Source organism: Salvelinus sp. IW2-2015, linkage group LG20 (genome assembly GCF_002910315.2).
Source record: "Salvelinus sp. IW2-2015 linkage group LG20, ASM291031v2, whole genome shotgun sequence".
NCBI lineage: Eukaryota > Metazoa > Chordata > Actinopteri > Salmoniformes > Salmonidae > Salvelinus > Salvelinus sp. IW2-2015.
This window is the reverse complement of record NC_036860.1, coordinates 60,950,242-60,975,231: the sequence shown is the minus strand read 5'-3', so window position 1 is coordinate 60,975,231 and position 24,990 is coordinate 60,950,242. Positions and strand designations below refer to the sequence as shown.

At 42.5% G+C, this 24,990-nt stretch overlaps 1 protein-coding gene across 1 annotated transcript in view; it reads left to right on the top strand.

The window, feature by feature from the left end:
• The first annotated feature begins 2,203 nt into the window (after positions 1 to 2,203).
• Positions 2,204 to 24,990, top strand: part of LOC111981917 (BDNF/NT-3 growth factors receptor) — a 44,733-nt gene continuing 21,946 nt past the window's right edge. The window contains exons 1-15 of the mRNA XM_024013406.1: positions 2,204 to 2,452; positions 5,521 to 5,595; positions 7,296 to 7,367; positions 10,151 to 10,219; positions 10,350 to 10,510; positions 15,719 to 15,855; positions 16,262 to 16,394; positions 16,794 to 17,108; positions 17,499 to 17,516; positions 17,737 to 17,745; positions 17,947 to 17,981; positions 18,095 to 18,194; positions 18,436 to 18,627; positions 19,500 to 19,630; positions 19,915 to 20,087. Of these exons, the coding sequence (XP_023869174.1) occupies positions 2,247 to 2,452; positions 5,521 to 5,595; positions 7,296 to 7,367; positions 10,151 to 10,219; positions 10,350 to 10,510; positions 15,719 to 15,855; positions 16,262 to 16,394; positions 16,794 to 17,108; positions 17,499 to 17,516; positions 17,737 to 17,745; positions 17,947 to 17,981; positions 18,095 to 18,194; positions 18,436 to 18,627; positions 19,500 to 19,630; positions 19,915 to 20,087 (1,826 nt within the window). The 5' untranslated portion in view covers positions 2,204 to 2,246. The remainder of the gene's footprint in view (positions 2,453 to 5,520; positions 5,596 to 7,295; positions 7,368 to 10,150; positions 10,220 to 10,349; positions 10,511 to 15,718; positions 15,856 to 16,261; positions 16,395 to 16,793; positions 17,109 to 17,498; positions 17,517 to 17,736; positions 17,746 to 17,946; positions 17,982 to 18,094; positions 18,195 to 18,435; positions 18,628 to 19,499; positions 19,631 to 19,914; positions 20,088 to 24,990) is intronic.

Here is a 24,990-nt window from a genome sequence, read left to right as displayed (position 1 = left end):
CTGATCCTAATGAACAAATGTGAACAAAACATGACCTCATAGAATCACTCTATAGTACCAATCCCACACTACTCTGTTCTATCTTATACATTGGGTAAATCACAACTGAATACCTGTTTCTATTTCTATTCTTCATAAGTGCCATGTGATTAAGCTAAGGTACAGGGTCAGAAAACGTATGCACATGGTTGCAATGTTTTATCCAGCTGACTTTATTGTTGATCTCAGTTCAATAACCATTGATGTCTGAAATGTCCTTCACTTGCACATTGTGCTATTTCTGTGATCACTAAAATACCTTGTCAAAATGATAGCCATTATCCCACAGAGATACAATGGTCACACAACATCACAGCAGCTGTGTGTGTTGTTGACCACCCAGAATGAGAAGAACTGTGTCAAGTGACACTACCAGGGGTAGTTGATTTACTTTTGCTCAAGTGGAAAAGTTCCCAGATTTAAAAAGTTGAACTGAGCATATTACATATTTTTTAATAATCTGTATCACTCTGTTGTATTTCACTGGCTATTCAATATGCTTCAATATGCTAACTTCACAATCACTCTTTTTTAAATGAATAGATAGCTGACATATTTCATCTCATGACCCCCAAATAACATGTGTCCACAAACATTTCATTTTAAAACCATATGCTAGGTTAGGCTATTTTTGCTTTGACCAATTACAATGAATATTTCGATAGTAGCTATTCCTCCACTGTCTGTCTTCCTCGACTGGGATGGAAGACTCATTTGAAGCACACACAGTCATATTTTGTTTAGTAATTATTTTTCATAGATGCAGCCCTACTTGTGCGTCAAACTGCACGTCACACTGGTAATGGCCATCCATGGAGCTGTGGTATTGTTGTGGAAGAAGCACTGTCTAGGCCTATGGAACGAGTTTGTGGGTATTCAGAATAATATTGGCACATCAAATATTACAAATATAGGTAATGTAATTACATTTTATTCAAAAATTCAACACCCTATTATAACTTAAATATGAGGGTGATGTAGGGCTATAGTGAGTAGCCTATTCCCACCTACTTTTCAGAATATGTGTACATGATAAGCATGCAAATTGAAAGCTGTTGAATTAAATAGTCCTAAAAATGATAAATGTTGATAAACTGTCAGCAATACATATCACTGTCTCGAGCGTCTTAACCATCTCCCTTTAAAAGCAATTCCAGTGATGGCTGGCAGAGATGCGCTCGTACACAGCCATAATCAATAGACGAATGCAGGTACCCTGCCTCCATGCACAAGCACTCTGTCACTCAACCTGGTCTCAGAGCATTTAGTATTATTCTGTACGTAAATCCGAGGTTTATTCATTTGTGGATGTCCACCATCCATTTCGTATAGGTTAAGAATTAAAATTCGTATGGTATGTTACGAATTGAAATTCGTCTGATATGTTACGAATTTGCAATACGTATGTTATGTTGTGAATTTCAATTTGTTGTGGCTAATGTTAGCTAGGCTAGGGGGTAGGGTTAGCTTAAGGTTCGGGTTAGGAGTAAGGTTAAAGGGTTACGGTTATGGGAAGGATTAACTAACATGCTAAGTAGTTGCAAAGTAGCAAACAAGTAGTAAGTAGTTGCAAAATTGCTAAAAAATATTCAGTTGTTCATGATGAGATTCGAAGGCGTATCCTTTGGGTTGCTAGACGTTTGCATTATATGACCACCCAGCCACCCCAACCAACTACCCTCCTTTCGTTTTAAGTAAATGTCTTATTTAACCACACAAAACATAACATCATATTTATTCGAGAGTCCCGGATTTACGTTCACTATGTTACGTCTAGTCTATGAGAACAGGCTGTGTCGCTACATCGCCACGCATTCTGACTCCACGGTGCTGTCTCTCTTATTTCGATCTCCATCAGTACTACATATGAAGAAGAATCACCACGACAACGGTTTGCTCCTCAAAACATCTGGAGCACAACGTTTGACCATGCAGAGACAGTCGTTCTGCCCCTAAGAAAGAGACGAGAGAGGCAGCACCAGGACCGAGCACTTGACACCTTGCTTCACGGCATCGATATGCAGTAGTGTGATACCAATTCTGCGGAGACAGGGATTGCGCATTCGTGATCAACTGTAGTCTCATTCGTGGTGCCAAACTGATTAATTTGGCTATAGGGGTGGGGGTGGGGGGTGGGGGGCGGGGGATTCATAATATCCAGATTTGATCAATAGCCTACCGTACTGTGGGATATCGTTGGACCTGCGATGGGCTCCAACGTAGGGGGATATGGAATGGCTCGCTCGGGAATCTTTATCGTGTTGATGGGGTTGTGGAGGTTTAGCTCTGCTTGCCCTGCATCCTGCACTTGCAGCATCTCAAGGCTTGTTTGTATCGATCCTGACCCAGGGATCGAGGATTTCCCTATCCTTACGTTAGATGACATGGAAATGGACATCAACATCACCGATATGTAAGTAAAATGAATGGCTACACCATTGTAGACATGGTAAAGCCTACAACCAACAGCACAATTGTATAAAGGTTCATGTTTTTAAGCACACAAATGTCAGATTGCTAAAACAAATACATACAAAAAGGGGTGTCTACTATGCCATAGACTACAATGCAGGCTGTTAAACTCATGTTTCTCAGTTTTGTATGGAGACAACAAGCAACAACAAGCAAAGATAATAGTGTGGGATAATTATCATGCTAAGGAGAGTTTTGTGCTTGTGACTGAGTGTGTGTGACTGTGTGTGTGAGCTTGCGTGTCGGGTGGTGTGGGTGCGCGCTGTTTGGAATATTTGAATTCGGGTATTTTCCTCTAGAAATCAGGGCCATGCAGTGATAGTATTAAGGCATCTTCCTCTAGAAACCAGGCCCATGCAGTGATAGTGGAAATTATATWATGGCACGATGTCTGCCGTGGCCCCAAAATACAGGGACTGTGGGAAGCACGAAAAAAACACGACGGAAAAATGTCAGATAATATTATGGACTCGAATCTATGTCGCCCCAACAAAATACCCAACGTAGCAATGGACTATGGAGTGGTTCTAGCCAATATCAAACAGGTACAGTGCCTTCAGAAAGTATTCAGACCCCTTGACCTTTTCCACATTTTGTTACGTTACAGCCTTATTTGAAAATTAATTAAATACATGTTTTTCCTCAGCAATCTACACACAATAACTCATAATGACAAAGAAAAAACAGGTTTTTAGAAATGTTTACACATTTATTAAAAATGAAAATAGAAAGAAATACCTTAAGTATTCCGACCCTTTGCTATGAAACTTGATTGGAGTCCACCTGTAGTAAATGCAATTGATTGGACGTGATTTGGAAAGGCACACACCTGTCTATATAAGGTCCCACATTTGACAGTGCATGTCAGAGCAAAAAACCAAGCCATGAGGTCGAAGGAATTGTCCACAGAGCGCTGAGACAGGATTGTGTCGAGGCACAGATCTGGGGAAGGGTACCTAACAATGTCTGCAGCATTGAAGGTCCCCAAGAACAGTGGCCTCATCATTCTCAAATGGAAGAAATTTGGAACCACCAAGACTCTTCCTAGAGCTGGCTGTCTGGCCAAACAGGGAGGTGACCAAGAACCCAATGGTCACTCTGACAGAGCTCTAGAGTTCCTCTGTGGAGATGGGAGAACCTTCCAGAAGGTCAACCATCTCTGCAGCACTCCACCAATCAGGCCTTTATGGTAGTGGCCAGACAGAAGCCACTCATCAGTAAAAGGCACATGACAGCCTGCATACAGTTTGCCAAAAGGCACCTAAAGACTCTCAGACCATGAGAAACAAGATTCTCAGCTCTTATGAAACCAAGATTGAACTCTTTGGCCTGAATGCCAAGCGTCATGTCTGGAGGAAACCTAGCACCATCCCTACGTGAAGCATGATGGTGGCAGCATCATGCTGTGGGATGTTTTTCAGGGGCAGGAACTGGGAGATTAGTCAGGATCGAAGCAAAGATGAACGGAGCAAAGTACAGAGAGACCTGCTCCAGAGTGCTCAGGACCTCCAACTGGGGCAAAGATTCCCCTTCCAACAGGACAACGACCCAATGCACACAGCCAAGACAACGCAGGACGGGCTTCGGGACAAGTCTCTGAATGTCCTAGAGTGGCCCAGCCATAGACCGGCATTGAACCCGATCGAACATCTCTGGAGAGCCCTGAAAATAGCTGTGCAGCAAGACTCCCCATCCAACCTGACACAGCTTGAGAGGATCTGCAGAGAAGAATGGGAGAAACTCCCCAAATACAGGTGTGCCATGCTTGTAGCGTCATACCCAAGAAGACTCAAGGCTGTAATTGCTGGCAACAGTGCTTCAACAAAGTACAGAGTAAATGGTCTGAATACTTAAGTAATTGTGATATGTCAGTTTTTTTATTTTTGATAAATTAGGAAACATTTATAAAAACCTGTTTTTGCGTTTTCATTATGGGGTGTTGTGTGTAGATTGACGAGGAAAAATGTCAAGGGGTCTGAATACTTACCAATGGCAGTGTATGTAGCTCAAGGTCACAGTGGTATGTGTATAAGACAGTTTGCTTGCCATTTATTAGGCTTAGGCCACCATTTTTGAATTGCCAGAGGTGCACGGGGTGAGGTCTGTGTTGAGAAGAGAGTCTATAGGCCTTACCACTGAAAGTTGTTGGTGATAGTGAATTGTATCAGGCTTGTTATTGCAGCATGTAGATTTACCATATTTCAGTACAGTATGTCTAAACAATACATGTATATTCATGCTCAGATCATTCTCAGAGTAAGATGTAGCCTAGTGTAGAGTACTGTAGATTAGTGTGCCTGTCACGTACATGGCTCCTAAACAAATCCAGATGGTGAGCAAACTATCAGCACCAGCGTGCAGGTGCCAAACATCTAGACGGGCTGGTGTTGTATTTAACTGTGTCTTGTCCGAGACCTTGTCCACCTTCCTTACTTTAATCAGGTAAACCTTCATTGATGATGGTCTACTGGCATGTCACCTTGGCATACAAGGCATTTTCATTAAATATTGAATATTTAACATTTAGTCAATTCTAAACCACCATCACCCATCCAGGAGTTGTGTACTCTAGCATAAAGATGTATCTATCATCTTAGATGTTCTAGTCAGTAGATAAAGTATTTGGGGGAGTGTCTGAAGAGACACCAGTTTCTACCACTATCAAAACAGTTCAGAATCCTATAAAGCTGCCCAACATGGGCATGATGGCCAAATACTCAGATATTTCCATATGTTTGAAAATACTATCCATCTATTGTCCCTGTATATCATCAGACACTAAATGCCTAAACATGGCTTGAGAAGTACTTTTTAAACCTTGGTGAAGGTCTATTGACCAACACGTTGGTTTACGATACATTGTGGACCATACAAGAATGTCAGTGTGTTTTTTTATGAATAATTTTGAAAGGGAGTGCTATTTAAATTACTAATTTAGGGACAAGAACATGTGAATGTACTTTATTTGTAATAATAATAATTTGTAAATGTTGTATTTAAATTTTACAGATACATTGCAAATCAAAATCGACTATTTGACATCAATGATAACAGCTTGAAGTACTACTCGAATCTCAGAAATCTGTAAGTATTAGTACTACTCAAATGTTAAGGTCATTACCCAGACTATTGTAGCATGTTATGGAATATGTATACAGTCGTGGCCAAAAGTTTTGAGAATGACACAAATATTAATTTCCACAAAGTTTGCTGCTTCAGTGTCTTTAGATATTTTTGTCAGATTTTACTATGCAATACTGAAGTATAATTACAAGCATTTCATGAGTGTCAAAGGCTTTTATTGACAATTACATTAAGTTGATGCAAAGAGTCAGTATTGCAGTGTTGACCCTTCTTTTTCAAGAACTCTGCAATCTGCCCTGGCATGCTGTCAATTAACTTCTGGGCCACATCCTGACTGATGGCAGCCCATTCTTGCATAATCAATGCTTGGAGTTTGTCAGAATTTGTGGGTTTTTGTTTGTCCACCTGCGTCTTGAGGATTGACCACAAGTTCTCAATGGGATTAAGGTCTGGGGAGTTTCCTGGCCATGGACCCAAAATATCGATGTTTTGTTCCCCGAGCCACTTAGTTATCACTTTTGCCTGATGGCAAGGTGCTCCATCATGCTGGAAAAGGCATTGTTCGTCACCATGGTTGGGAGAAGTTGCTCTCGAAGGATGTGTTGGTACCATTCTTTATTCATGGCTGTGTTCTTACGCAAAATTGTGAGTGAGCCCACCCCCTTGGCTGAGAAGCAACCCCACACATGAATGGTCTCAGGATGCTTTACTGTTGGCATGACACAGGACTGATGGTAGTGCTCACCTTGTCTTCTCCGGACAAGCTTTTTTCCTGATGCCCCAAACAATCGGAAAGGAGATTCATCAGAGGAAATGACTTTACCCCAGTTCTCAGCAGTCCAATACCTGTACCTTTTGCAGAATATCAGTCTGTCCCTGATGTTTTTCCTGGAGAGAAGTGGCTTCTTTGCTGCCCTTCTTGACACCAGGCCATCCTCCAAAAGTCTTCGCCTCACTGTGCGTGCAGATGCACTCACACCTGCCTGCTGCCATTCCTGAGCAAGCTCTGTACTGGTGGTGCCCCGATCCCACAGCTGAATCAACTTTAGGAGGCGGTCCTGGCACTTGCTGGACTTTCTTGGGCGCCCTGAAGCCTTCTTCACAACAATTGAACCGCTCTCCTTGAAGTTCTTGATGATCCGATAAATGGTTGATTTAGGTGCAATCTTACAATATCCTTGCCCGTGAAGCCCTTTTTGTGCAAAGCAATGATGACGTCACGTGTTTCCTTGCAGGTAACCATGGCTGACAGAGGAAGAACAATGATTCCAAGCACCACCCTCCCTTTGAAGCTTCCAGTCTGTTATTCGAATTCAATCAGCATGACAGAGTGATCTCCAGCCTTGTCCCCGTCAACACTCACGCCTGTGTTAACGAGAGAATCACTGACATGATGTCAGCTGGTCCTTTTGTGGCAGGGCTGAAATGCAGTGGAAATGTTTTTMSGGGATTCAGTTCATTTGCATGGCAAAGAGGGACTTTGCAATTAATTGCAATTCATCTGATCACTCTTCATAACATTCTGGAGTATATGCAAATTGCCATCATACAAATGGAGGCAGCAGACTTTGAAAATTAATATTTGTGTCATTCTCAAAACTTTTGGCCACGACTGTAGAGTAGGTTATGCTGAACTTTGTTAATATGTAACTGTGACTTTAAAAAAGTTCTCTCTTTCTAAATCTCCCCCTCTGAACCAGAACTGTGACAAATACGGGACTGACTTCTATCTCATCAGAAGCCTTTTTAAACAATACAGGACTTCAATATCTGTAAGTACTGTAGTCTTTGATTGATCCTCTGTTTGGTGTTTTTCTTCTCATCCTTCTCCTCACAGATTTAGTTAATGTACTCTCAAAGAGCAAATCTAGGGGCCACAAGCCAGTCAAAAACAATTAAGCCAAGTTCATATTATAGGGAAGTAGATTTTTACTCTTTACCTCACACTGAAGTCATGACTTCTAGTTGTGTGGTAATTCTGGTCCAAATCTGCATGGATTGGCATGATGATGGAGTTGGCTCAAGCACATAATGATCTGGGACCAGGGCATGGTAAGGCTCATGGCTGGGTAACAGGACGACACGCTCAGCAAACAGTGAGGAACATTGTGTTTAATTGAGCAGTGTGATCACTGCCAATAGAGATCCTATTAAATTACTAGAGGAGCTATGTCATAAAACCAAAAGAGTTCCAGAATAGGGTGAAAATGGCAGCCATATTTGTCAGGAAGAAATCCAAACCAGTCTATTTGGAATGAATGGCAGTAGAGGCATAATCCTGATTTTACTTATGCAGGAAAGGAAAATAATAATAATGATATTATAAGAAATGGTGTAATATAATTATTGTCAACCTAAAAGTTTTTAATTATAAATTAAATGTAATTATTTAAGGATTTAATTATAAATGCAGTTTATATGGGTTATATACCAATTTTCTGTATAGATAGCCTCTAAAAAAAGATGTAAACAGACCATAAATGTCTACATTTTTGTTTTCTTGGAAAGCTGAGTGCTATTATATGATGCAATATCAGTACTTGTTGCATTTACAACTTGTCTAAATCCTACCATCAACTGATTTCAGCCCGTGTATGACTGTGGATTGACTGCATTGTTTGATTGGAATGTTGGCGTATTGGCAGTTAATTCTTTAAAATGTATGGAGTCATTGGGCTCCCGAGTGGTGCAGCGGTCTAAGGCACTGCATCTCAGTGTAAGAGGCATCACTACAGTCCTTGGTTCGAATCCAGGCTGTATCACATCAGGCCGTGATTGGGAGTCCCATAGGGCGGCTGTCACGCCCTGACCATAGTTTGCTTTGTATGTTTCTATGTTTTGTTTGGTCAGGGTGTGATCTGAGTGGGCATTCTATGTTGTATGTCTAGTTTGTCTGTTTCTGTGTTTGGCCTGATATGGTTCTCAATCAGAGGCAGGTGTTGGTCGTTGTCTCTGATTGGGAACCATATTTAGATAGCCTGTTTTGTCATTGTGGATTGTGGGTGATTGTCTATGTTAGTTGCTTGTGTCAGCACATTTCTTATATAGCTTCACGTTCGTTGTTCGTTTATTGTTTTGTATAGTTTGTTCAGTGTTCTCTGTTTATTAAATTCATGATGAACACATACCACGCTGCATTTTGGTCCTCCGATCCTTCCAACTACTCCTCCTCAGACGAGGAGGAAGACGAACGTGACAGCGGCACACAATTTGCRCAGCGTTTTCCGGGTTTGACCGGGGTAGGCCGTCATTGTAAATAAGAATTTGTTTTTAACTGACTTGCCTGGTTAAATATATGTATATTTTTTAATTCCTCTAAAACTATCTGGCTAGCTAGCTACAGTGTGGATAAATTCTTCAAATTCATTATTTTACACAGGGGTTGGAACTGGTTCAGGGAACAGAAGCAAAAACCTGAAAATAAAGGAAGGAACAGAATCAGAAAAGGGAACGAAAGTGCTCTATACTGTTCCGGAACAGAACCGTCATATGAAAAGCATGGGAACCAGTTAATAACTTTATTTTATGTTCCGGGCATTTTTTTTTTCAGTCCAACAAATAATGCAACAAGGCACCTATGCCGAAGCCCTCACTCCGTCACACAAACTTATTCCAGTGTCTGCCTGCCAGCTGTAAATCTTTGCCTATATGTGTGTGTGTAGGCAACGTGCCCCTCTCCCTCTGAAGTATAGGCTACTGTAGCCTACTGATGACGTTACAAGCGTGATTAAGAAATTAGAGAGGGATTTTTAATTGGAGAAGAATGGATAAACCTTTTCAGTGCTAGTTACGTATACTATAGTATTTACATTTCACATTGGATTTATTAACTACAAAAAGGTAAGACTTGTTTTTAATTCTGGTGCCGCTCTGCACACACAAGCATGTTCGCGAGCTAGCTAGCACTGGTCCAACTCTCAGAGGTTCAAAGACATTCAATGTTCCTCTAAAGAAGTCACTCCTTCGTAGGTATAATACTGTGGCCCTAAATTCAGATAATGCATGTCATACCAAGATGCCCAGCACTTAAAGCCCCCCACCCCCCTGGAACAGTGGAATGGAACAAAAAAAGAATGGTTCTGTTCAGAACGAAACGATTGGAAAATAGTTTTGGTTACAACCCCTTACACAATATCTTATCAAATCACTGGCAAACCACGGTTGACCAACTCCCTGACCAAAATGGCTGACCTTTATCCCATYAAAGAAGGTTCAAGCCCATTCTAGTATTCTAATTCCTAAATCTATGTTACTGCCACACAAGGGAATGATTCTAATCAGTAGGAGAGGCGTAAGAGAGGAAGTAGTCCTGTCCGCACACTGCAAAGATAATGGCTGGAGTCATCTATCGAAACCGTACTTTTTTCAATGCATAGTTAAACTGTACAAGGTGCAACATTTGAAAGGTGATAGAGCAAATAGAGCAAGCGTTCCAACATCACATACTGTTTTGTTGTAACGACACACTGGTTATATACATTGATTGTATTATTTATGTCTGTCCTACATGAGTTGCTTCATTGTAACCTTTATGATGTATTACTTTGACTTGTAGGAATCTGAGAGACAATAACTTGTCAACACTGTCCTGGAGGACATTCATAAACTTAAACATGACATCTTTGTAAGTACCTATCTCTATTTACTATGTTATGGGACTTATGTTATAGATAAAATGCCAATAAATATGTGATAGGAAGTATTTGAGCGTACTGTGTGTGTGTGTGTTAATGCTCAGTTTTTTCCCCCTCTAGTCCTCTCCTGTCTGGTAACCCTCTGGAGTGTGTATGTGAGAACATGTGGATCAAACTGAGGTTGCAAGAGGACATTGACAGTTCAGAGAGTCAAGAACTGAAATGCATAGATGACCTTGGAGTGAGGAGGGCCATCACCAGATTAATCTTCCCTGATTGTGGTGAGAGAGAGCGAGAGAGAGAGCGAGAGCGCGAGAGAGAGAGAGAGAGTGAGAGAGAGAGAGAGAGAGAGTTTTAAATAATATTTATTGGGTCTGGGAGCCCACCACACAATAAATACTCATACAAAACCATAGTTATACATAAATTAAAAACACAACTCCAATTCCTCCTCCACAGTAACTAAACACAACAGCCTCTGAATACCCCATATACTCATAAACAGATCAATATTGTTGACAAGTTTATAATAGGCAAACTTAACCCTTAGTCTCGCTGCCAACATTCCCTCCAGCATTCCCACCACATCCACAGACCCCTGTTCCCAAATACTATTCTTTCGGGTCTTCCATATTGCTAATTTTGCTGCCCCTAACACAAAATTAAGCAACACAACTACACCCTTTTGACAAAACCTGTACTTTGGCCCAAATATATACAGTTGGGAAGAGAGAACCTCTCCCAACGCTGAGAACCAATTAGTGATCAGGTCAATCATCCCGACCAACCTGGGACACTGTAAAAACAGATGTGCCAGAGTTTCAGACTCAGCACAGAATGGACACCCTTCCCCAACAGTAGGATCCAGGTGTACCAGATGCATGTTGGTGGCTATGGCTCCATGTATTATCCTCCATTGGAGGTCAGCTGTCCTCTTATCAATAGGCAGCTTGTATAATGATCGCCAACAGCCTTTTGGGGAGGCACCTGGACCAAGAACACACGCCCACCTCGTTGATTTTACCCCTTCCAGGGAAGAGGCATGGGACACCTTTACACATATTCTGTACATGGCCTTCTTTCCCACCTCCTTGAATGTCCCCACTGCAGCACTAACAATCAGTGCAGGGAACATATAATCCAGACCCTCCTTCCACCGATCAGAATTGGAAGTGTCAGTCACATACTGCAGATGAAGCACTGGCAAGGASTCACAGACCTCAGCGARGACCTTCCTCAGTAGGCGAGATMATCGGATCCCTGCTCTTTCTCCRAGCTCCTCCAACGATCTGCTCCTGCTCCGRATCAGATGACCCAGCTTGGTYCACCCCACGCCTAACAGGCATGAACGTAGGCTGGCTGAACCCAGAGCACGGGACTGGATGGCAGTGTTGTAAAAAAGAGGCTCTTCAAAAAGCCACATCCCTAGTGGCGTGCAGGCCTTAAGGGAATTCACAAGACCTCTCCAAGCCTGCATAACAGACTCATAAAATGGAGTCAGGCCAGGCAACTCACACCCCTCCAGCTTTAAGAGGAAAAGGTGCTTGTCTAAGCCCAAACAGCCCACTCTCCTCATCAATGTGTAGGCTGTGTCGACCCAGCTATAACCGTCACTGTACAACAGTCTCTGGGCTGCTTGAAGCCGGAAAGCCATGATCCTAGAGGAAATGTCCACCAGGCCTTGCCCCCCCTCGTGCAGTGGCAGGTACAYYGCTGCAGCTTTYATKSAGTGTTGTCCAGACCAGAAMAAATTGACAAGGGTCCTCTGAAGCTCTTGTATCAGACCCTTTGGTGGCTGCAAAATCATTAGTCTGTGCCACAGGGTAGAGGCAGCAAGATTATTAYRTACCAGTACCCTTCCCCTATAAGACAGCTGGGGCAGCACCCATTTCCATCTTGACAGTCTGGCACACACTTTCTCCACTACACCCTCCCAGTTCTTTTTCTGAAAGACATCAGAGCCTAGAAAACACCCCAAAGTCTTCATCCCATCTCTGCCCCACTGAAGCACCCCTGGTAACCGTGGAGTGGACCCCATCTGAAGCTGACCTGCCCACAGCGCTTCACTCTTTCCCCAATTGACTCTAGCTGAGGAGGCCCCCTCATACACCTTTAAAACGTTTGAGAGAACCTTAACATCTTCACCCCCTGTAATAAAAACTGTCAGGTCATCTGCATACGCAGACAGTGCTATCGTGGGACCCTTCATTACACCTGGTACAGAGAAACCAGTAAGCTTCACTCTTAAAAAACAAAGCATTGGTTTGACTATATAACTGCCCTGAAATTGGGCATCCCTGCCTGATGCCCCTTTGGACAGGGATGGGGCAACTCAAACCACCCCCCACCTTCACCATACACGAGGCCCCAGCATACAGTAAATTCATCCAAGACAAAAAACATCCCCAAACCCAAAGGCTTTCATTGTTTTAAACAAGTACTGGTGGTCCACACGATCAAAASCCTTCTCCTGATCCAAAGAAAGTAAACCCACATTTACATCAGACAGTTTACAAATGTCTAAAACATCTCTTATTATAAACAAGTTGTCAACAATAGAGCGATCAGGTACACAGTAGGACTGGTCCTTGTGGACCAACAATCCCAGATACTCTTTCAACCTATTTGAGAGACATTTAGAAAGAATTTTGTATTCTGCGCACAGCAAAGCAATAGGTCTCAAATTTTTTATGAGAGCCAAATTTTGGCAACTTTTTTGGCAACAGTGAACCCCTTTTGAACCCCTTTTTTGGCAACAGTGAACGCACCGCACGTTGACAGGATACAGGAAGAGAACCCTCATGAAAAGATTCACACACCACTTCATAAAAATCCTCCTCAATAGACCCCCAAAAGTGCTTATAAAACTCAGATGGTAAACCATCAATGCCAGGGGCTCGGCCTGTTGAGAGCTGCATAACTGCTGTAGACAGCTCTTGCAGTGTAATGTCAGGGTCCAATGCGACTCTCTGCTCAGGTCCCAATTGAGGAAGACCGTGTAACAACTGTTCAGTACACAGAGAGTCACAATCCTCCGCCTTATAGAGGGCAGAGTAGAAATCCACGGCATGTTGACGCATTTCACTGTCATCCGTGGTCACCTTCCCATCAGGGAGACGAAGGCAGACCATCTGTTTACGTTGCAATGTCGACTGTCCTAGGTTTTTTTTTTAAGCGCTAGGAGCATCCATATCCTTGAGGGAAGCGAAACGAGACCTAATCAAGGCACCCTTCACTCTTTCATGCAGAAACGACCTCAGTTCATCTCTCTTGTTCTGTAAGTTCATGACTAGGCCAGGGTCGTTCTGAGTGAGCAGCTTCAATTCAATAGATTTTATGTCCTGTTCAAGGGCCTTGATAGTCACTTTAACTTCAATTTGAGACAGAGCAGTATACTGTTGACAAAATAATCGTATTTGGGCCTTCCCAACCTCCCACCATTGTCTCAAGGACTCAAAATTCTCTTTTGTAACCCTCCATTTTTCCCAAAACAACAAAAACCTTTCACAAAACATGACATCATGTAACAATTTAACATTAAAATACCAATAAGGTGATGACCTTCGTGGACAGGACAAGTGAATATCAACAGTAACAATATGATATGATGATCAGAGAAACCCACAGGAGTAATGTCACACCTTCCAACCCTACTACAGTATTGCTCAAATACATACAACCTGTCTAACCTTGCTGCACTGACACCACCTTCATTAACTTTTAGCCATGTGTACTGCCTAACTTTTGCATTCCTTACTCTCCACACATCAGAAAGCTTAAACTCAGTTAATAGACCAGACAGGCAAGTGGCTGACCGCAGGTGAGGTCCTTCAGCGGTGCGATCAACAGTAAAATCCACTGTACAGTTCCAGTCCCCCTCTAAAACCACACACCCCTCTTGGTCACACTGTCTTCAGGTTTCCTTTATTTGATCAAACACAACAATACGCTCTGTACCCTCATTAGGAGCATAAACATAAAAAAAATAAAAAAAATAAAAACATAACATCCACATTGACCAATAAAACCCGACCCTTAACAATCTCTGTTGTAGATACCACAGTCACCCCTAAGCCCGAGGAAAACAAGATTGCCACCACAGCACTGAAATTAGTACCATGACTGAGTAWATGCTGCTCCTCCCACCACATACCCCAGTCAACCTCATTTCCTCATCACTATGTGTCTCCTGTAGGAAAACTACATTAAGCCTTTTCTGTTTTATTACTTCTAATACCAAAGCCCTCTTATTCCTGTCCCTTCCTCCATTAATATTGAGAGAACCTACCCTTAGTCCCCCCATATAGAAAAGAGAAAAGAAAAGCAGAAGATACCACAGAGAAACCAAAGAGAAAAAAGACACCATATGAAGCATGGTCATCATCATTATTTAAACTTTCTCTTATTAACCTGACCACGTTTCCCACCACCTTTTGCTGCTGCAACAGCAGTAACAAATTTCCTCAAGCGAAACCGCTTCTTCTCACTCAACTGGTCTAACCCCACTGTCTTCTGTAACATCACAGCTGACCTCACAAACTTATCAGCATCAAAATAATCTGCCAATTTGACAGATTTCCCAAAAGTCTGATCCAGAAACCCATTTACCTCCTCTAGATCGTAAATTGAGTCCTCACCAGCTGCTATCATATCAAAAGAAATATCCATATCCTTCTCCTGATCCTCCTCAGCTGAGGCCACAGACCACTGACTCCCCTCTACCACATCCCTTTCAACACTCCCCACTTGCACCCCATCACTCGTACCAGGCATTTCCTTCACTACCTGGGAGACTAGCCCCACCTGAACCCCATTACTCGTAGTGGGCATCTCCTCCACTACCTGGGAGCCTAGCTCCACATGAACCCCCTCCTGTACCCCATTACTCGTAGTGGCATTCTCCTCCACTACCTGGCGGACCCTAGCTCCACTCCACCGCATGAACCTCCTCCTGTACCCCATTACTCGTAGTGGGCATCTCCTCCACTACCTGGGACCCTAGCTCCACATGAACCCCCTCCTGTACCCCATTACTCATAGTGGGCATCTCCTCCACTACCTGGGACCCTAGCTCCACATGAACCCCCTCCTGTACCCCATTACTCATAGTGGGTATCTCCTCACCAGTCTGAGGAACTGGCTCTTCAGATCCATCCTTACCTTCTACAACAATATTTTTCTGCTGCATAACATTTCCCTCTAATACAAGTTGCAACTCCGTGCCCTCAACACGGATAACTTGTTCCTCAGCAACAGGTGCTTGTGGCTACTCAACCACTGTCGGCCCACCTCTCCCTTTAATTTAATTTAATTACTTGTTACTTTTATTTCTTATTCTTATCTGTATTTTTTAAAACTGCATTGGTTAGGGGCTTGTAAGTAAGCATTTCACTGTTGTACACCTGTTGTATTCGGGCATGTGACTAATAAAATTTGATTTGTACAGTAAAACAACGTTGTTAAAAGTTCTGTTTACATTTGTCTCACAGAGGCTCCCGCAGTGGAGGTCAGTCCCTCTATCGTCACAAAGACGGAGGGAAGTGATGTCACAGCAGTGTGCAGTGCAACAGGGTCTCCTGCCCCTGAGATCTCGTGGAATTTGGACACCCTCTTCACCAGCCATGAGGTGAGATGATGTTGTTTGTTTTAGTATATTATGAAGGCACTACCCTCTGACTATTACTAGAGCTAGGATGATGAGGCCATGTTGGCATGGAATAACTCCTGGCTTTATATGTAACTGAACCACATAACACGACATTTTATTCCTTATTTTACATGAAACTTGTCACAAGTTTTTACATTTCAATACATATATTATGAAAAGCAATATCTAATTGTATTATAATAATAACAGTGCATTATTCCATACTTTTATAAGGTGTTTTAGAACTTACAGCATTTAAGATTTTAACTCCAGATTTTTCACTATGATCACAATGATATGTTATTAACTGTATCTACCATGTATTATATGTAACTATTAATAATACCACTAATTCTTGTGCTAATAATGATAAATGTATTTACAGGTCAATGTCTTGGGGCTGGAAAGCAATCTGACACTGTCAGGTCTCTCGCCTTCGGACAACGGCAGAGTGATCACTTGCAATGTGGAGAACGTAGTTGGCCAAACTGAGGCTTACCTCCAACTCAACATCCTCTGTAAGGACGTGTTCTGTTGTGTTGAGTACATGTCTCTTTTTATTTACATTTTATTCTGGCACTGTGGTTGCAAAATGTAAAATGTCATTTTCACGGATGATTCTACAGTGTTTATTCCTGGATCTATAGCATCCTTATATTTGTGGTCTACATTCTGAAAGACTTCCTCTGGTGACTCTGTGTCCTTACTGAAAATAATGTTTCTCACTTCTCCTTTATTACTGTCCACTATCCCTCAACAATCTGATTGACATGTCTTCCTGTCACCTTGCCATACTCTTCTCCTGTTCAGCTCCTGGTTGCCCTCAATGCCTTACCATACCTCCTTTCTCGTGTCTAGCACCCACTCCCAGTATCCTGTGACTATTCTTCCTTTCCTGTTCCTGTTGTCTCTGTCAGTTTGCCCCACTATCCTGGAGCTGCTGGAGCCATTGAGACTCCACCACTGGTGTATCCCTTTCAGTGTGACCGGGAACCCCAAGCCCAAGCTGCAGTGGTACCACCAGGACCAGGAGCTCCACGAACAAGAGTATATCAAGACTGAGATACACAAGAGCCTTGGAAGCGTTCACCACGGCTGCCTMCAGCTTGCCAACCCGACTCACATCCACAACGGGCAGTATACACTGGTGGCCAGGAACGAGTTTGGGGAGGACCAGAAAGTAATTGACGCCCACTTCCTGCTCCCGCCAGACGAGGGCGACTATCCCTCAGGTCTCACTCCTGTTTCATTTATAGTTACTGCAATTCTGTATAAGATGTTATATAATCGATATATAAGCTGTTTTATACACTCTCAGAAGAAAAGAGTGCTATGTAGAACGATCTGTCCCCGTAGGACCTGAAAAACATTTCCAGATAGAACCCTTTCAGGTCAGATAAAACCCTTTTTGGTTACAAATAGCATCCTTTCAAGGGTTTTATTTGGAACCTGATATTCTATGTGGAACCAAAATGGTTCTATATGAACTGAAGTCTCCTACGGGGACAAATGGTTCTGCATGGCACTCTTTTTTTCTGAGAATATACTGTTTTCTGTATAGCATAGTATATGTAACGGATGTGTATGAATAACACGTCAACTCCCCTTTTCACTTTTTTCAGAACAGCCATATTACCCTTGTAAGTATTTCTTAAGACGTTGCAATTTTGCTAAGAATTATCATTCTAAAATTTGCTGTTACAGAGACATGTATGTATGCGTTTTTCTCTTGACATGACATTAAGTTTAAGAGTTTAGGGATAATGACAGATTGACGATTCCTACCTTGTCATCATTTCAATGTCCTCTGTCCACTGCTCGTCCTGTGCTGTGGGATATCGTCACCATGCTGGTCCTTAGACACCACTGGTAAGTGCTTGAACTTTGAAATCCTGTGGTCAACATTACATGACATAGCTAACACATCTTTAATACTGTACATATCCCAACCAGACAGTATTTTCAGCGTTTGAGAGGAAATTAGATTAGATTATGTACTTCAATGTAAATGTTTGTATGCTTACTGCTGTTTTCATTCTGTATTAAATATGACTTGTCTTTTTCTCTCAGACTCACCACTACCCCCAATAGACGACAGTGTTGCAGTAAGTTAACATACACACCATKATTTGTCATGCATGGTTATTTATATACAGTACTATAATGTAGTGCACTGATATTGGCAGGTGTTTTATGTTGTGGAATGGTGTTTTCCCAGGTGTACGTAGTGGTGGGAATCGCTGGCGTGGCATTCATTGTATGTGTTCTGATGGTGATCATTCTGAAATACGGAAGAAACTCTAAGTTTGGGATGAAGGGTACGCTTTTCTCTTTAATCTCAGTCGTTTTCCAGACCTGTATTAAGACTTGCAGGACTCCGTTGGATTCCCATTTTAAATGATAATGAACATTGTGCACATTTCTACAGTATATTTAGTCCCACCACATTCCAGCTTAAGTTTTGCCACATAACAACATACAGAAGTCAAACATGAAAAGACCTCTCACTCCAGTCATAATTATATTTCCTCCCACTGGGCTCCTCCGCCTCCTCCTCAGGCTCCTCCTCCTCGGTCATCAGTAACGACGATGACTCCGCCAGTCCTCTTCATCACGTCTCCAACGGCAACAACACCCCGTCGTCCTCGGAGATGAGCCACGATGCGGTGATCATTGGAATGACAAAGATCCCTGTCATCGAGAACCCGCAGTATTTCCGCCAATCTGGCAGCATGCTGAAATCGGACACATGTGAGTTACCGTGGCGCCAAGGTCTGCTGGTGGCGTAACCTCGTCTTTTTCTGATAAATCCATGACAGGGACACTGCGACTGGACTGTCTTCTCCATCCACTTCCTGTCTGATGTTACCATGGCGATGACTTTGGTTGACCTCTTGCCGTGTGACCTGCAGTTAATGCTGTAGTATCAGACTGTACGGTAGAGAGGCTGTCACTCAGTGGAGMCTGCTGAGGGGAGGACGGCTCATAACAATGGCTGGAATGGAGTCAATGGAATGCCATCAACCACATGTGATACCATTCCATTGACTCCATTCCAGCCATTATTATGAGCCTCCCCTGCTATCACTGGACAGACATTCTGACCATAGATAGCTTTGGTAAACCCAGACAAACACATCTGACTTTTGCACTTGTTGCCCTGTGAGAAATGCAGTTCTGTTAATGACTACCATAACGCCTACCATAATGGCTCCCAAACTGGTCTGACAAGCGAACAGTACATCATTCTATTTTCGTCTGTGGATATCCTCTATACAGCAGTAGACTAGGGCTGTTGCTATAGCTTCAGTGTATGTAATGAGTAGGGCCAGGAGGTTTTCCTGACCTCTTGACCTGACTAATTATAACTAGGGCCCAGAGGTTTTCCTGGTCAGTTCACCTTTAGTAATGGGCCTTGGGCGGCAGGTAGCCTAGAGCATTGGGCCAGTAACCGAGCCGACAAGAAGAAAAATATTAAAATGTGCTCTTGAGCAAGGCACTTAACCCTTATTTGCTCCAGGGGCGKCGAAATACTATGGCTTACCCTGTAAAACAAAACATTTCACTGCACCTATCCGGTGTATGTGACAAAACATCATTCTGTGTCTCTCTTTACATCCCAGTTGTCCAGCACATCAAGAGACACAACATTGTGCTGAAGCGTGAGCTGGGAGAGGGGGCCTTTGGGAAGGTGTTCCTGGCTGAGTGCTACAACCTGACCCCAGATCAGGACAAGATCCTGGTGGCTGTCAAGGTAAAGTACGGCCCTCCACGCAGTTATTTCAAACTATCAACATACACTTTACAAAGGTCAAATAATGGAACAATGGGTCTTTTGTTTTGGCTTTGATATAAAAAATTGTGTTTGTGCTTTTCATTGTGCATTGTTTTGGATAATAGCACCACAAACTAATATCTCTTTGGATTTAATTGAACTTTGTAGGAAGGAGACTTTGAAAAAATCAACAATCCCAGCAATCAATTATGATAATTATGTGTGCATGCGTACCCATGCACGCACATCCCTGTCCTCCTCAGACGTTGAAAGAGGCCAGCGAGAGCGGCCGTGCTGACTTCCACCGGGAGGCGGAGCTACTGACCAACCTGCAGCACGAGCACATCGTCACCTTCTACGGCGTATGTGTGGACAGCGACCCGCTCATCATGGTGTTCGAGTACATGAAGCACGGCGACCTCAACAACTTCCTCAGGTACCGTCCTGTGTCCCGATGTCTACCTTTGTCCATTCTTCCTGTGTCTGTATTGAATAGAAAGAAATAAGACGTGGAATTTTGGCACAAAGTGTACCAGTCAAAAGTTTGGACACACCTACTCATTCAAGGGTTTTTCTTTATTTGGACTATATTCTACATTGTAGAATAATGGTGAAGACATCAAAACTATTAAATAACACATACGGAATCAGGTAGTAACCAAAAAAAGAGTTAAACAAATCAAAATATATTTGAGATTTTTCAAAGTAGCCACCCTTTGGCTTGATGACAGTTTTGCACACTCTTGGCATTCTCTCAACCAGCTCCACCTGGAATGCTTTTCCTACATATGCTGAGCACTTGTTGGCTGCTTTTCCTTCACTCTGCGGTCCAACTCATCCCAAACCATCTCAATTGGGTAGAGGTTGGGTGATTGTGGAGGCCAGGTCATCTGATGCAGCACTCCATCACTCACCTTCTTGGTCAAATAGCCCTTACACAGCCTGGAGGTGTGTTGGGTCATTGTTCTGTTGAAAAACAAATGATAGTCCCACTAAGAGCAAACCAAATGGGATGGCGTATCGCTGCAGAATGCTGTGGTAGCCATGCTGGTTAAATGTGTATTGAATTCTAAATAAATAATTGACAGCGTCACCAGCAAAGCACCATCACACATCCTCCTCCATGCTTCACGGTGGGAACTACACATGCGGAGATCATCCGTTCACATACTCTGCATCTCACAAAGTCACGGCGGTTGGAACCAAAAATCTCAAATTTGGAATCATCAGACCAAAGGACAGATTTCCAACGGTCTAATGTCCAATGCTTGTGTTTCTTGGCCCAAGCAAGTCTCTTCTTATTATTGGTGTCCTTTATTTTATTTTTTATTTTTATTTTTCACCTTTATTTAACCAGGTAGGCTTGTTGAGAACAAGTTCTCATTTACAACTGCGACCTGGCCAAGATAAAGCAAAGCAGTACGACACAAACAACAACACAGAGTTACACATGGAATAAACAAACGTACAGTCAATAATACAATAGAAAAAAAGTATATATACAGTGTGTGCAAATGAGGTAGCATAAGGGAGGTAAGGCAATAAATAGGCCATAGTGGCAAAATAATTACAATATCGCAATTAAACACTGAAGTGATAGATGTGCAGAAGATGAGTGTGCAAGTAGAGATACTGGGGTGCAAAGGAGCAAAATAAATAAATAACAGTATGAGGATGAGGTAGTTGGATGGTCTATTTACAGATGGGCTATGTACAGGCACAGTGATCTGTGAGCTGCTCTGACAGCTAGTGCTTAAAGCTAGTGAGGGAGATATGAGTCTCCAGCTTCAGTGATTTTGCAGTTCATTCCAGTCATTGGCAGCAGAGAACTGGAAGGAAAGGCGGCCGAAGGAGGAATTCGCTTTGGGGGGACCAGTGAAATATACTTGGTGGAGCGCGTGCTACAGGTGGGTGCTGCTATGGTGACCAGTGAGCTGAGATAAGGCCGGGCTTTACCTAGCAGAGACTTATAGATGACCTGGAGCCAGTGGGTTTGGCGATGAATATGAAGCGAGGGCCAGCCAACGAGATATGGGGCTTTGGTGACAAAACTGATGGCACTGTGATAGACTGCATCCAATTTGCTGAGTAGAGTGTTGGAGGCTATTTTGTAAATTACATCGCCAAAGTCAAGGATCGGTAGGATGGTCAGTTTTACGAGGGTATGTTTGGCAGCAGGAGTGAAGGATGCTTTGTTGCGAAATAGGTAGCCGATTCTAGATTTCATTTTGGATTGGAGATGCTTAATGTGAGTCTGGAAGGAGAGTTTACAGTCTAACCATACACCTAGGTATTTGTAGTTGTCCACATATTCTAAGTCAGAACCGTCCAGAGTAGTGATGCTGAACGGGCGGGCAGGTGTGGCCAGCGATCGGTTGAAGAGCATGCATTTAGTTTTACTTGCATTTAAGAGCAGTTGGAGGCCACGGAAGGAGAGTTGTATGGCTTTGAAGCTCGTCTGGAGGTTAGTTAACCTCTTAGTGATCCCTTCACGCGCCAATCCCTTTAGCGGGATTGATTTGACAACATCCAGTGAAATTGTAGAGCGCCAAATTCAAACTACAGGAATATCAATATTCAACATTCACGAAAATATATGTGTAATACATCAAAATAAAGCTTAACTTCTTGTTAATCCAGCCGCTGTGTCAGATTTCAAAAAGGCTTTACGGCGAAAGCAGACCATGCGATTATCTGAGGACAGCGCCCCGCATACAAACACATGAAAATCATTTTTCAACACAGGCAGGTGCGACACAAAAGTCAGAAATAGACATATTATAAATGCCTTACCTTTGAAGATCTTCTTTTTGCAATCCCAAATGTCTCAGTGACACAATGAATGGTCGTTTTGTTCGATAAATTCCTTCTTTATATCCCCAAAATGTCAATTTATTTGGCGCGTTTGATTCAGAAATACACCGGTTCCAACTCCCCCAACATGACTACAAAGTATCTAATAAGTTACCTGTATACTTGGTCCAAACATTTCAAACAACGTTCCTAATCCAACCTCTGGTATCCTAAAATGTAAATAATCGATCAAATTTAAGATGGAATAAACTGTTTCTAATACCGGATAAAAACAACATGAAGCGCGTTCCTGTTCACGCGCACCAAAATAGTAGGGACCTTCAGAGTGACACATGGAATGAATAGCCCTACTTCTTCATTTCTCAAAAGAAAAACAACGAACAATTTCTAAAGACTGTTGACATCTAGTGGAAGCCATAGGAACTGCAACCAGGTTCCTCATAAATAGGGCTTCCCATAGAAAACGATTGGGAAATTCTATGACCTCAATTTTTTTTACCCCTGGATGGTTTGTCCTTGGGGTTTTGCCTGCCAAATCAGTTCTGTTATACTCAGACATTATTTTAACAGTTTTAGAAACTTTAGAGTGTTTTCTATCTAAATCTACCAATTATATGCATATCCTAGCTTCTGGGCCTAAGTAACAGGCAGTTTACTTTGGGCACGCTTTCTATCCGGACGTCAAAATACTGCCCCCTAGCCTTAAGAAGTTTTAATTACATTTACATGATCAGTTTAACCACACGTCATAATAATTACAGAGAATTGATTTGATAAAATAACAGTCTTCACTTTAATGATGCCAAAGACACGACATATACGATATCATAACCGCCATCAATAAGAGACATTACTGTGCAGCTGTATTCATCGTCCTGGCCAAGGCTTTCGACTCTGTCAATCACCACATTCTTATTGGCAGACTCAACAGCCTTGGTTTCTCAAATGACTGCCTCGCCTGGTTCACCAACTACTTCTCAGACAGAGCTCAGTGTGTCAAATCGGAGGGCCTGTTGTCCGGGCCTCTTGCAGTCTCTATGGGGGTTCCACAGGGTTCAAGCCTCGGGCCGACACTTTTCTCTGTATACCTCAATGATGTCGCTCTTGCTGCTGGTGATTCTCTGACCCACCTCTACGCAGACGACACCATTCTGTATACTTCTGGCCCTTCTTTGGACACTGTTAACTAGGAAGTCGGGGCACCAAGGAATATCTTCAGATTACAAAGTTATAATTTTCCTAATATAACTTTTCAGATATTTTAATATCTGATCAATTAGTCTTCTAATTAATGAATTATTCTTTACTTCACGTTAGTCTCATTCCAAAGGTCGTAAGTTGTTGGTTATCTGCACGAACCCAGCCTTCAATATGAATCATCCATACATCAATTGTCTTCATCATTTATTTACTAACTAACTAAATCACAGAGATGCATAACAAACAACAATATATATGGTTACAAGGAAATGATAAGGGAAGTGGGTATGGACTGAGAAGGCCGGGAAAGACAAGTGACACTACACAGTTGATAATTGAAATGCTAATCCTTTGCACATGAATGCTCACTTATTCGGGAATAATTGCAATCAATTTATATATTTACGCTCAGTGTGTCATCATGATCTCTGTAGGAATCGTCCGTCTTTCTGTTGGAAAGTTTATCTGAACTTCTCTTTGCGTCCCTGGAGTCTTTTCGTGGTTAGAATGGATACTTCAGAGTCCCATTCAGAAATCTTCTTATAGAATAGATGTTTCGGCAGTTGTCGGTCTTCGCGTTCAGTCGACATAAATTCTAACTGCAGACTAGTAATTAGTATCGAAGATTTGCTCTTCTGTCGGTATCGATAGTCTCAGAGTTTAACCATTTCCACCAGTGTAGCCAATGCTCCACGTGGTTTGGTTAGGAATTCAACAACCGAGGAATGCATGGTCTCTACTCAAACCTTAGCCCTCTCTGTAATCGAGGTACGCTTGGTCTGAAGTAGGCTTCTCCAGGTGGGGTTTATATACGGAACAGCAGAAGAGGGCTGTCCCGTGACGCCAGATCAATGTCTGTGCTCATGGGGCGGGCCAATGACTTAGAAATTTTAAAGGGAATTGGGTTCTCTTTCATTAAACAGTTTAAAATCACATTACATAATTTCACAAATAGTTTCATCTTTACTCATTCATTTTATACAATAATTAGATGCAAATGTCATAACAGAGACTATTGTATAAACAGAGTTATGGTAATGTGGCTGTATTGTCTCTCATGAGGTCATAAACATTAGACAAAATGGACCGGTCGTAGCTGGATTCTCCACCGACCGTTTACACATTCTCCAAAACATGGATATTGTTCAGTTCTCAAGTTCTGTGAGTAGAAGTTCCTTTGTTCTACTATGAACCCTCTCTATACTGCATGGCCGGGGGGGGGGGGGGAGAGTGTCTCCTCCTGTCACGTTCCTGACCTGTTTTATGTTATTTTTGTATGTGTTTAGTTGGTCAGGGCGTGAGTTGGGGTGGGCATTCTATGTTTT